General features: G+C 46.2%; 1 protein-coding gene across 3 annotated transcripts in view; it reads left to right on the forward strand.

Moving 5' to 3' along the window:
- Positions 1 to 14013, forward strand: part of Vps35l (VPS35 endosomal protein sorting factor like) — a 103446-nt gene that overhangs the window by 43327 nt on the left and 46106 nt on the right. For all 3 annotated transcript variants that reach the window (NM_001399656.1, NM_001017463.2, XM_017589391.3), the window contains exons 15-21: positions 2400 to 2446; positions 3879 to 3990; positions 5087 to 5203; positions 6505 to 6558; positions 8813 to 8893; positions 10354 to 10416; positions 11195 to 11280. In NM_001399656.1, the coding sequence (NP_001386585.1) occupies positions 2400 to 2446; positions 3879 to 3990; positions 5087 to 5203; positions 6505 to 6558; positions 8813 to 8893; positions 10354 to 10416; positions 11195 to 11280 (560 nt within the window). The remainder of the gene's footprint in view (positions 1 to 2399; positions 2447 to 3878; positions 3991 to 5086; positions 5204 to 6504; positions 6559 to 8812; positions 8894 to 10353; positions 10417 to 11194; positions 11281 to 14013) is intronic.

The following is a 14013-nucleotide window of genomic DNA, read 5'->3' on the forward strand; positions in this document are numbered from 1 at the left end:
TTGTTGAGGCGCACCTGGCGCCATGTCTGGGGATTGCTCTGGTTCAATTATCCAAATTCTGTGTGTGCTCTTACCATCTTGGCTTTACAATGGAGGTGGCCACAGCTTAGATATCACACAACTGAAAGGAGGCCAGCAGTGTGGTACCAACTCTGAAACCAACAGGTGTCTTTGAACTTGTCTCTTCTAGGAGTCTCCTGATAGACTGACCCAAGGAACTGTTTATTCTAGTCTGCTTTCTGGAAATTACTCCTTAAACATTGTAAAACATAGGACAGGCAGGGTGACATAATCTCAGTTGTTGGAGGTTAAGGCAGGAGGGTTACCTCAAGTTTGAGGCCAGTCAGGGCTACATAGTGAATCTGAGGTTGAGGCCAGCCTAGGCTACATAACAAGATCCTATCTTGAAAATGTTAAAAAATATAGGTCCGGCGAGATGGGCTCAGTGAGTATAGACACTGTGGTAAGACTACACAAGCCTGCCATCCTCCCTACCTTCTTCTCCCCTGTACCCCAGACATTGGTCAGTGTGTTACCTTTACTCCTTCAGTCATACTCCTTCGGTCGGTTTTGAATGAGTGTTGTATGCTGTGGAGTATCACAGTTGTATAGAAGGTTCCTTTCCCAACCTTTCCGAGACTGCACTTAGTGTTAGTCATCAAGGGTAACTTTTCATGTAGCAGTGGGTCAGGAAACCATTGAGACAGCCTCTTAGCAACAGTCGGGATGCTTCTGGCTGTGAGGAACAGGTAGTCAACAGGCCTGACTGACAAATCATAGTTCTATATATCCTTCAACAGCAAGGCATTCTGGGCCAGGCAACCTCCGTCTGTCCTTCTGTTCTGCAGTTTCCTCCTAGGAGCGAGGTGTCTGCAGCCTCTCTAACCCTTACATCATGATTTGTTTTTTTTTTTTCCTCTTGAAGTCCTTAGAATGCTTCCCAGCCTGTCTCAGTGGCCAGAAATGGATCACATGACCAAGTCTACAAGGAAAATCAGAGTGAGGCTGCCATAGCTTGGTGGAATATTTGTTAGATAACTCCCGCCCTCCAGCAGGGGAACACAGACTGGGAGACCTGAGCAACAGGCTTTTGCTGCCTTTGATGTTCTGGGGGCCTTGAAGGCCAAGCAAGGTCGAGATGCTGCAGCTGGTCTCTGACGAGGCCTCCCTCCTCTGTGTGCAAATGGCTGCATCCTTCCTGTGTCCTTTCCTATGTGCATACACCTCCCTGCTCTCCCTACCTTCCTTCATAAGGATGCTAATCCTTTTGGATGGAGTCCGACCCTGATGACCTCAGTTAACCTTAGTCCTTCCCCAAAGGCAAAGGGCCACCACTTCCTGCTTAAGGTCTCATTGGAATTAGAGATGGGGCCACATGATTAGTCCACAACAGGATCTATTTGATGTGGGACACAGCCCAAAATTTAAAAAGGGATCCTAAAAATGCCCGGGCAGTTATTTTGACTTCAGGGTCAAACCTCATTTCTACTCCTTAGAGCAAGCCCTTGCCTTGTCTGGCATAGCCTGTGTGTGCAGGATTTGCTGTTTTCCAGGCCTCCAGTTCAATGACAAAGCATGTAGAAGAGAGGAAAGTTTTCTAACACCCGAGGCTCAGTGTCTAGAAGGCTAACATTAACCCTTCTGTCCTAGGCTTGACCTTCTCTGTATACAAAACTGTTCCCAAACCACTGCCCTAGAGGCCACTTCATGCATCGATTTTTTTCAAAACAAAACATAAAACCCAGGACACTTTTGAAGACACGTCATTGTCTTAAGATAGCTCCAAAGCCATTAGTACCCAGGAGTAAACCGTTCCCTTTCAGCGGGAAGGACACTCTTGGAACTTAGGAAAGGACACGTGGCAAAGAATGTACTCTTTGGTGCCGGCTCATTTGGGGTCGCTGCTGGCCCTGATTGCTGGCAGTGTGACCGTGACTAAAATCTGTTGTTGTGCCATGCCTCAGTTTCTCTTCTGTGAAATGGGAGAAGAGTCGTGCACCTGGGTGGGAAAGGTGAGAACACAACAGCAAGCTGTTGTTCTGTGACTAGTGGGCACTGGGCTGTGGCCTGGTGTTTGTCGATTGCTCTTTGACTGAATTACTGAGCAGGCCACAGGCCCTTTGACAAACAGGTAGAAGTGTCATACAAACTTAGGAACTTTCCACCCTTGTCTTGCCCATCGTTCTGTAGTGACCGTATGGGTAGGATGATGCCACCCATGTCCTCTGTGAGTGTGGGCAGACACATCTCAGCCGAGTCTGTCTCCACTTTGGTGGCTGGAGAGGCTGGTCCTGACCCTGGACGCACCTGATGCCCAGCCCCGGTTCTTTATCCATCCCTTTAATGCCTCGGAAATGAATTGAATCCGCCATGCTGATGCTTCCCTCTTAAACTTCTAGGCTTTGCTGACGGAGATGATGGAAAGGTGTAAGAAACTAGGGAACAAGTAAGTACTTTAAAGACTCTAAGGCACGGGCTTGAAGTTGGAGTTAGTGGCTGCATATGCATATGTGTGTGTGTGTGTGTGTGTATGCCTACCTGTGTGTGTGTGTGTGTGTGTGTGTGTGTGTGCATGTGTATATGTGTATGCCTACCTGTGTGTGTGTGTGTGTGTGTGTGTGTGTGTGCATGTGTATATGTGTATGCCTACCTGTGTGTGTGTGTGTGTGTGTGTGGACATGTGTGGACATGTGTGGACATGTGTGCGGGTGTCTAAGTGCATGCACAGACGCCAATGTTAGGTGTCTTTCCCTGTTGCTCTCCACCTTACTTTTTTGGAGCTGGGTCTCTCATGAACCTGTAGCTCACTGTTTCCGTTAGCCTGACTGGCCATCAAGCCCCAGGTATCTCACTGCCTCTGCCTGCCCAGCAGTGGGGTTGCAGGTGTGCACCCCCACACCCAGGTCTTTATAGAGGTGCTGAAATTTGAACCCAGCTCCTCATATGGGCAGTAAGCACTTTGCCAACTGAGCTGTCTCCTCAGCCATCACTTGCTTCTTTCTGTTCATGCTTTTGACCTTCTGCCTCTAACGTGGGGTGACAGGTGAGCCTGTGGAGGTTCAGAACAATGGAGTCGGATTGCCTGGTCTCAGGCCTGCCTCAGCTCCATTCCATCTTACCTTTGTGATCTTGGGCCACTCACCTGACAGCCTTGTGCCTCAGTCTTCCCCATCCACAAAATGGGGGTGATACTATTAGCCTTTTCCTTATGGGGCTGTGGTAAGTGGTAGGACCAGGTTGTACTTGGTCCTCCTACCTCCTGGGTATATGAGATTCTCTTTTGCTACTCTTTTGGTGGCAGATATGTCTGTATACATCCTTGAGTGGGTTTGTTCTGCCTCAAGTACCAAAAATTCAAAGGTCTCTTTTCATTAGAAATTCCTTTTATAAAAGGTACATATTTGTAGCAAGGCCCCAAGTTGTTATTGAATATTGAGTTTTGTTAGTACACCACCCTCTTGAAGGCTCACTTCTACTTAAGTGGATCAGACTGTAGCTGATCTCCCGTCTGTCCATTTAGTTAATTCAAACATTGTCAAATTCCAACAATCAGTGGGTCTGTGGCAGCCTCAGAGGCTGCCCTTTGCAATGTCTGCTGCTTCGATTGTTTTTTCTTTCTAACCTTCCATTAAAAGCTGTCAGTCACCCTTCTTGGAAGTATACTTCCTAGCATTAAATGTGGCTTGCAAGTCCGGTCTGGTGACACTTATCTGTAATCCCAGAATTTGAGGTGTAGAAATGGGAAGTCTATAGGTTCAATGCCAGCCTAGGCTACAGAGAAAGACTTGCTCTCACTGTACAAACAGAAGTAAATAAATAAATAAATAAGAGACTTGCATCTGAGGAAGCTTTGAGTGATTAGTGTCTGTGTCTTGCAGTGCTTTGCTCCTGAACTCCGTGATGTCAGCTTTCAGGGCTGAGTTCATTGCCACCAGGTCTATGGACTTCATCGGCATGATTAAAGAGTGTGACGAGTCTGGCTTCCCCAAGGTAGGCTCTGGACTTGCTGCCTAATGGGAGGAGAGACAGACAGTGCTTATCTGATTGCCTTGGAGGGTAGAGACAGGGGTGGGGGCAGTGTGGGCCTAAAGAGACACTGAAAGCTCGGTTTCCAAAGGACACGATGGAAGATGGCTGAGATTTGGGGTCATTCATGCTGTGTCAGTGCTGTGCATAAATGCCGTGTGGGGACTTGAGCTCAGAGTCTGTGAATACTCACTGAGGAGTACTTAGGAAGGACTTCAGTCACATGTCTTTCAAATGCATTTGCTTTTGGGCTATGAGGGCTGCACAGTCAGTTAAATACTTGTACAAGCTTGATTGAGGACCTGAATTTGATGCCTGTATAAAAGCCTGGAGTGATACCGTGTGCCTGTCATCCCAGTGCTGGGCAGGTAGAGACAGACAGACCACTGGCCAGTCAGCCAGCCTAATTGGTAATGTCCAAGTGCTAATAAGAGACCTTGTCACAAAAACCAAGGCTCTTCCAGAGGTCCTGAGTTCAATCTCCAGCAACCACATGGTGGGTCACGACCATCCATAATGGGATCTGAAACCCTCTTGTGTCCAGAGACAGCTACAGTCTACTCATATACATATATGTACTCATATACTCATAAAATAAATACCCAAATCTTAAAAAAAAAAAAATTGAGAAAAAACCAAGGTAGGCAGCTCCTGAGGAACAGCACTCAAGTCTGATCCATGGCCTTTTCATATGCATGCGCATATGTGTGAACACACGTATTCTCGCTCCCTTGTCCCCCCAAAATAGTGGAAACTTCCTCCAGATTAGACCTGCAGAGTAGACCACTCTCCTAAGCCGGCAGCTCACTTTGAGGTGTGCTGGGGCGGAGCTCAGGCTCCGACAGATGCAGATGATCCTCTGCCCTGAGATGCTTTGGCAGCCGGAGCCAGCCCTGAGTTTCTCAGAGTCGTTGAGTGGATCCATAAAATCTCCGAAAGAAGCCTTGAGAAGGTTTCCCTGGAGACAGACAGACGGAATGTTGGAGCCTTTCCTTTTCTTGTTAAGTCTCGTTATTTTGACTCACATCTCTAGTAACACAACTGCTTGCTGCTTTCTTAGCATCTCCTTTTCCGTTCACTGGGCGTAAACTTGGCCTTGGCGGATCCTCCCGAGAACGACCGACTTCAGATTCTCAATGAAGCTTGGAAAGTCATCACTAAATTGAAGAGTCCTCAGGTGAGTGGGCATTTAGACTGTAGAGCCACTGTTTTTATAGAAGTTGTGTAATATACACTTAATTTTAAACAATGCGTGTGGGTGTTTTGCCTGTGTGTGTGTCTGTTCACCATATGTGTGCAGTGACTGTGGAGGCCAGAAGCAGCCATTGGGTCCCCTGGGACTGACGTTATGGATGGTTATGAGCCACCACATGGGTGCTGGGAGAAACCTGGGCTCTCTGCAAAGAGCAACAGTTGTTCTTAACTGCCAAGCCATCTCTCTAGCTCCATACATTTTGTTTTTATTTTGTCTTTTTTTTTTTTTTCCGGAGCTGAGGACCGAACCCAGGGCCTTGTGCTTGCTAGGCAAGCGCTCTACTGCTGAGTTAAATCTCCAACCCCACATTTTGTTTTTAAAGAAACGAGCTTTAGCCCTCTGTGGTGCTTCACATCTGTAATTGCAGTGTTCAGGAGTCTGAGGCAGGAGGATGAAGTGTTTGAGATCAGTCTGTGCTACATAAGGGAGACCCTGCCTCAAAAAACATGGGTTTAACGTGGATTCTAGGAATCAACCTAGGTTGTTAGTCATGGTGGCAAGTGCTCCTACCTGCTGAGAGCTGTGTCCCTGGCCCCTTTAAGGACTTTTGAGACTTTTTCATGAGAGAGATTTACAACCCTTCTGTACATCAAATGCTTTATTTTTAAGGCCACAGGCAAACCTTGAACTCTCAGTCAGATCTCCCCTGGGGTTCTGTGCTGAGGAGCAAGGGCTCCTCACATCTTGGTCCCTTTGCTCCTTAAGTCAGGCAGAGCTGCCTAGATTTGCATCTTGGCCTAAGGAACAATGCGGAGATCAGAATCTGCAGTTAGCTTCGGGCTACTTGTTTCCTTTTATAGCTTGCTTTTCATGGTGACACATGTCAGTCAATTAAGTGGCTTGCTGCTCTGACCAAGTGCGGGGGCAGAAGGAACCTAAGGGAGGCAGTTTATTTTGGCTCCCAATCGAGAGGAAACGATCGTGAGGGCAGGGAGGTGAGGTGGCAGAGGAACTAGGTTCACGCGGTAGGGGCTTGTGCTGTGTGTAGCCTGTTACAGCTCGGTGGAGTCGGGAAGCAGAGAGACCAGGCTGGAGGCCAGGACCACCTCCTCCAGCTCTGCCTCCCCACTGTATGTTCTACACCCTCCCAGAGCAGCCCCAGCATGGGAGCCTGTGAGGGACATACTCCAACCGTAAGAGTCAGCCAGACAGCCCGTCTCTCTCCTACAGCTCTGTTAAGAGGTGTTGTGCTCACCCTAAAGCTACTTTCCCTTTCTTTGTAGGACTACATTAATTGTGCCGAGGTTTGGGTGGAGTACACCTGCAGGCATTTCACGGTGAGTATGACTGGGGTGGTTTTCCAAAGGGTTCTGTGCTTTAATGGTTACCACAGCAACAGAGTCTGCCCACTTAGGAATGTTGCAGTGGTACTTGAGCTGGGGCCTTGCTGTGTTGTTCGGACAGGTCTCCAAGTCCTGGGCTCAAGGAGTAGCTGGAGGTATAGGCACAAACCACTCAGCCCAGCTCTTAGAAGTCACTGTCTGAGGAACGTTAGCATGTGTTGTGAGCAAGTGTGTCTCACACTGGCATGACACTGCCACATCGGGCTGGACAGTGCTGTCAGACGAGGCTAAACAGCCACTGGGATGCTGAAGTGCATGTAGAAGGCAGCATTTCCCTCTTTTAGAATTTTTATTTAATATTGTTGTTTAGCATTTTCAGACATTCAGAGCCTGCATATGCTTCCCACCCACAAGCAAATACCAATACTTCTCTTCCTGGGTGCAGACTGGACCGTAGTTTGGGGAATTTTGGAATCATCATAGAAGGACTTTAGAAGCAGGAAGAAGTGGGTTCTTCTGACCTTCTTGGCAGAGTTAACTTGTTTTAAAAACATTAAATAATTTGGTGTGCATATGTGTGTACTCTCTATGCACACATGGAGGTCTTTTTTTAAGTCTTACTTCGTGTGTGTGTGTGTGTGTTTGTGTGTTTGTGTATGTGCGTGCGCGTGCGTGTGCATGTGGCTGTCTGTCTGTCTGTCTATGGGGGTGTTGCTGCATGCATGTATGTGTGTGCCTGTGGAAGCAGAAGTGTCAGAGTCAGGTGCCTTCACCTACACTCACAGGCCTTTATGAGCCTGTGGGTATTGACTTCAAACTCTGGGCCTCATGATAGATAGGAGAGACTGCTGAGCCGTCTCTCCAGCCGTCCATCTCATTTATCGATATTATAGGTGTATGGGAGGGCTGTGTGTATATGAACACGTTTACTATCAGAGGCCAGAGGAAGAACCATCTTACTCTTAGCCTCACTTCCCTGAGGCAGAGTGAGTTCTCGGAATGTGGCCCTTGCTGTTTTTTGAGCAGGTTGGTAGTCAGCAATCCTATCTCTAGTCACCCTGTTCCCAGCTATCTCCAGTCGTGGAGTTACAGGTACACAGAGCTGCTCCTAGCTTCTTATATGGGTGCTGCGGACCCCAACTCAGACCATTATGCTTGAGCACCAAGCCTTTTGCCAGTTAGTGCAGGGTTATGGCTTGGATGTTTGTGTCCACCCTGCCTCCTGGATTCACATGCCCAAACCTGTTTGCTGAGGCCTTAGTATTAAAACCTGGAGCCACAGGCAGCTGCCTATGGCTCATGCTGTTGGCTGGCATTCTGAGCGCAGGTCATACATACCAACTCTCTTTAACTATCCCAAGGACGCCAGTGTAATTTAGAAAGATGTATCATGTCATGTGAATGGCACCCTCTTGGGTAGGATTAGTAGCCTTAAAACAAAATCCCAAAGGAGTCCATTGGCCCTTCCATCCTTAGAGGGCCCTGTGCAGGAGTTGTTAGTGAGAAGCAGACTTTCTGCAGACTGAGTCTGTTGGTGCCCTAATCTGAGACTCTGAGCATCTAGGGCCACCATTAGGAAAGCTCTGTACCTTAAAACTACCTCCACATGGCGTTCTGTTATAGCAGACAGAATGAGTTCCTGTACACACACTGAAAATTCGGATCTCAGAAATTTTGCTGTCATGAAATGCCGTCTGTCTCTGGGATGAATGTGAAACTGTTCTTCACTTGCTGGTTATGTAACAATAGGCTAGATTTGGGCTCTACATGGCTAAGTCCTGGCACAGATGACTAAAGTGAGCAGTTAGGGCAGATGGCTTGTAAGGGGTGAGTCTACACTCTTCCCACAATGTGGTTCACTTTCCAGGTGCTGAGGCAGGAACCTGGGCCAGGTAGGCAGAAAGTAGCCTAAATGACTTTATATTTGTGGACCAGTGTTCAGTACTGACTAGTAATGTAGCCATCTTGGAGGGTAGGGGAGATGTGTACTAGACTGAGGCCGCGGATTGGATTTTTTTTCCTTGTATTTATTCTTTCAGAATATTTGAGATTATTTCCTGGAAGGTGTGCGGCTTTTTATTTGTCTGTTTCTTTGGTTGGGTTTTGGTCCTGGGATGAACCCAGGGCCTTGCATGTGCTGCCAAGCTGTCTACTCAGCCCGGTATCATGGGCCTGTCAGTGTTTCCTCCCAGGAGGATAGCCAGTGCTCTCAGCCTGACAATAGAGCTGGTTTATGTTCCCTGTACAGAAACGAGAAGTTAACACTGTTCTGGCTGATGTCATCAAGCACATGACTCCAGATCGAGCATTTGAGGACTCCTACCCCCAGGTAACAAGTTTGCACTTCCCACTTGTGCCTTGGTATCATGTACAAGTCCGAGGGACAGTTCAGGAGCAGGTCTCTCCCCACCTTGTTTCTGAGCAGTTCCAGGCTAGCTGCCTGTGGACTTTCCTCCTTCTCTGTTTTGTTTGTTGGTCATCTTTGTTCCTGGGTGATGGTACTGTATATAGACCAGACTGGCCGGCCTGGAACTCACAGAGACCCCCTGTCTCCTGGGTGCTGGGATTGGAAGTGTCACCGTGGCATTGGGCTTTTTAATATGGGTTCCAGGAATCAACCTTAGGTCGTTAGTCTTGGTGGCAAGTGCTCTTACCTGCTGAGCTATGTCCCTGGCCCTTTTAGGACTTTTTAAGCCTTTTCATAAGAGAGATTTACAACCCACTCACTATCTCCCTTCTAGCAGTCACCTTAGTCTTTCCCTCAACACTCCTGACCAGCTCTTTTCTTAAGAAGTGAGCTTGTACAATTCTAATTTTTTGCTTATAGATCTTGAGAGAAGATATGGCAACAGTTTCTAGTACATCAAGGAGTTAGTCAGGAAATGTTCTGGGTAGCATCCAAAGGCCAAGAATTGCTTTTTATTTAGAAGCAGCATCTTCCTGGTTCTCCCAGGCCAAGCTGTTTTTGGCCAGGACTCTGTATACCTGGGATAAAGGCAGCAGCCAGGAAGCTCTGGGCATTCCTGAGGCTTGGTACAGATCTTTGGGTCAGTGACCCTTGACTCCACTGGTAAACTCTATCATCTTCCTCTCACTAACGTAATAAAGAAATACAGGACCATGGTGCGCTACAATAGGAGATGGCAGTTTGTGGCCCATACCCACTTGTAGCCCATCACTACTTTGTTTAAATAAAGTTTTATTAACACATAAACACTCATCTATTCCCATGTTGGTTCTAACCGCTTTCATGCTTCACTCACAGATTGAATAGTTGTGTGAGACTATGGTCTGCTAGACTAGCAGCAGAGGCTGGGATGAGATCCAGGGGTGTCGTTCAGTTGGCAGAGTGCTTGTCTAGCATGTACAAAGCCCTGGAGTAGATACCCCAGAGCCACATAAGACAGGCGTTGTGGCACATACCTATAACCTGAGCATTGGGGTGGCAGAGGTGAAAGGATTAGAAGATCCAAGATATCCTTGGCAACACACTGTGGCTCAAGCCACCCTGGGCTTCCTTTTATTTTGAAAGATAAGCAGAAAGCACATGGGTGGTCCTACTTAATCATCATGGGACACTGCACCCAGGAGAAGGGACTGAGCCCAAGACACATTCCCCGCTGAAGGATGAGGTAGAGAAGGCAACTGACTGAGTCAGGCCTAACCTGATCTGTTTCCTTCCTTGAGCAGTCTGGGCTAACTGTTGTGATTCTAGTGGGGCGTGCTGAAGGAGGGCTTCCTTTTTTGAACACACAGTTTTTATTAAGCAACTTGTGTTCTGTTTCACAGCTTCAGTCAATAATTAAGAAAGTCATCGCCCACTTCCACGATTTCTCAGTTCTTTTCTCAGTGGTGAGTAGCATCTCCTATGACCTTTTGAGACGAGTGTCTTCTGTTGCACTAATGTTTTCCTGTTACCCAGGCCAGGAATACTTAGTAGACTTTGTAAAAGAGGCCCTATCCATTTAATAAGCAATTATGTTCCAATGACTGAAGCACCATTAGGAAATACAGTACACACAGACTGGAAGAAAAATGCTGTTTCTCTTTAATTTCTTCCTCATCAGAGTGGTGTGCACCCCGTATGCCGCAGGTTGAGCACCTGTTATCCAGATGCTCAGGGAAAGAAGCATTTCATACTTGGTATTTTGTTCTTAGATTTGAGGACTTTCATAGGACCCAAATCTAAGCATAGAATTCACTTGTGTTTCATATATGCCCTTACAAAGCCAGAGTTTCATACAGTAGCCTAATAATTCTGTACAGGAGACTAATGATGCAGCTCAGGGGTGTGGCTGACATGTCCTGGGCCCTACCAAACTGTGCAGCAGCAGCGACACAGAATGTCCTGAGAGAGAGCTTGAGGCATCGCGTTGACACTTTCCTGAAAATTATGGAATTGAGAACATCTATTTCAGATTTTGGATCAAGGCTGTTTAGTCTGTAATCATTAACAACAACAACAGCAGCAGCAGCAGCAACAACAACAAAAGAATTCCAAGCCAGGTCTTCCAGGGACTCCTGGGTGTTCCTTCTGCTTATCTGACACCTCCCAACTCCCAAAAATGACCCACAAATTCTTTCTTTCTAGTTGTGTCAGTTACACATCAGATGCTTTCTCTACTCCTAGGAAAAGTTTCTACCATTTCTGGACATGTTCCAGAAAGAGAGTGTGCGGGTGGAGGTTTGCAAGTGCATAATGGAAGCCTTTATCAAGTGAGTACAAGATGGCACAACTGGCGGCCCAGAGTCCTAGTACCACTCGAACTGTGTTAGTGGTTTATGTACTCTGAAGCCTAGTGCTGTAAGCATGCCTCATCCCTGAAACACCATAAGCAGAACACACTAAGGGCAGGTGCCCTGCTAGCCATGCCGGCCACAATGGCTCAGTCCTATAATCCCATTGCCAGGAGGCTGAGGCAGGCAGATGGTGGGTTCAAAGTTAGCAAGACCGTGTGTGTGTGTGTGTGTGTGTGTGTGTGTGTGTGTGTGAGTGTGTGTGTATGTGTGTGAGGGAGAGAGAGAGAGAATTATATGTATAATACATGTTATTTAAGTATATGCATATACATATACTTATATAATATATTATTATATTATATTTAAATATTTAAATTTAAATATATTATAGATACAAGCATATTATATATACATATTATATATTATATATAACATATGTAATATATTAGATGTTTATATATAAAGATTATTTAAAGTAATTTAATAGGTACTAAAATAAAAATAAAAAAGAAGATAAGCCGAGCAGCCTTGGGAATAGAGCAGTAAGCAGCATTCCTTTGAAGTCCTTTGGTTTCTGCCCTGACTTTTCTTCATGACAGACTGTGAGCTGTAAACTGAAATGAACCCCTCTCCCACCATTTTTTTTTTCTTATTGGGGGTTGAAAAAAATGTGTTGGTAGTTAAGAGCTCTTGTTGCTCTTGGATTGGCCCAGGATTCAGTTCACAGCATCCTCCTAAGCTCACAACTACCTGTCACCCCAGTTCCGGGGCCTGATGCTGTCTTCTGAGTGCTGTGGGCATTCGCTGTGTCCATGATGCAACAGGTGCCTGCAAGCTGAACACGTAGACACGTAAATCTTTACAGTTTTGTTTTAAATATATATGTGCGTGCGTGTGCCTGACTTATGTGTACTATGTGTATAAATGTATATGTGCGTGCGTGTGCCTGACTTATGTGTACTGTGTGTATAAATATATATGTGCATGCGTGTGCCTGACTTATGTGTACTGTGTGTATAAATATATATGTGCGTGCGTGTGCCTGACTTATGTGTACTGTGTGTATAAATATATATGTGCGTGCGTGTGCCTGACTTATGTGTACTGTGTGTATAAATATATATGTGCGTGCGTGTGCCTGACTTATGTGTACTGTGTGTATAAATGTATATGTGCGTGCGTGTGCCTGACTTATGTGTACTGTGTGTATAAATATATATGTGCGTGTGTGTGCCTGACTTATGTGTACTGTGTGTATAAATATATATGTGCGTGCGTGTGCCTGCCTTATGTGTACTGTGTGTATATATGTATATGTGCGTGCGTGTGCCTGACTTATGTGTACTGTGTGTATAAATATATATGTGCGTGCGTGTGCCTGACTTATGTGTACTGTGTGTATAAATATATATGTGCGTGCGTGTGCCTGACTTATGTGTACTGTGTGTATAAATATATATGTGCGTGCGTGTGCCTGACTTATGCGTACTGTGTGTACAGGAGCCCATGGGCATCAGAAGAGAGCATCAGATCCTCTGGAACTAGAGTTCTAGGTGGCCGTGAGCCACCGTGTGGGAGCTGAACCTGGAAGGAAATGCTCTTAGCTGCTGAGACATCTTTCAAATCCCTTAATAATTTTCTAAACATCAGGCATCATTTTAAAAGTTAGTAATCAATGCTGCTTAAGAAAGCAAAAGAAGGTTGGGAGAGATGGCTTAGCAGGTGCAGATGCCTGCCACTAAGCCTGGTGACCTAAGTTCAGTCCCCAGAACCCATATAATGGAAGGAGGGAACCAATTTCATACGCATGCCATGGAACACACACACACACACACACACACACACACACACACACACACACACACCAAAATAAATAAATGTTTAAAAAAAAAGGCTAAGTATAAATTACCACATATATTGACAGGATGCTGGTGCTGACCACTAGTTCCATGCCTTCATCATGATTTTAGGAACCTTTCTTTGCATTAGGTTTGTTCTGCTTCAGTCAGGGTCTTAAATAGCCATGGCTACCCTGGTACATTCTATGTAGCCCTGGGTGGCCTTGACCTTGCAGATGAGTTTGTCTCAGCGTCCCGAGTACTGGGGTCGCAGCAGTCGGTTTGCTGCCACATGCACACTGAAGGAGATGCACATCCGACTGCTTACTGAGCAGCATTTAGAGATGGAAACAGGCGTATGCAGAAGGAACCCGTGCCAAGAAAGCTTCTGTCTTGGGCCGGGCACATAGCAGAGCGCTTCAGGTTCCTTTTCTAGTTGAGTTCCTGTCATTTTCTTAAGTCCATGTTTCTTTTCTTTTTTAAAGATTTATTTATTTATTTATTATTTTATGTCTGTGAGTACACTGTCTTCAGACACACCAGAAGAGGGCATCAGATCCCATCACAGATGGTTGTGAGTCACCATGTGGTTGCTGGGATTTGAACTCAGGACCTCTGGAAGAGCAGTCAGTGCTCTTAACCGCTGAGCCATCTCTCCAGCCCCCAAGTCCATGTTTCTTTTTTTTTTTTTTTTTTTTTTTTTTGGTTCTTTTTTTCGGAGCTGGGGACCGAACCCAGGGCCTTGCGCTTCCTAGGTAAGCGCTCTACCACTGAGCTAAATCCCCAACCCCAAGTCCATGTTTCTTAAAACCGTTTACTGGTAGGGTTCCATGTAATGTACAGGCAGTGCACAGCCATGTCTGGTTTTTCA

Source organism: Rattus norvegicus, chromosome 1 (genome assembly GCF_036323735.1).
Source record: "Rattus norvegicus strain BN/NHsdMcwi chromosome 1, GRCr8, whole genome shotgun sequence".
Classification (NCBI taxonomy): Eukaryota; Metazoa; Chordata; class Mammalia; order Rodentia; family Muridae; genus Rattus; species Rattus norvegicus.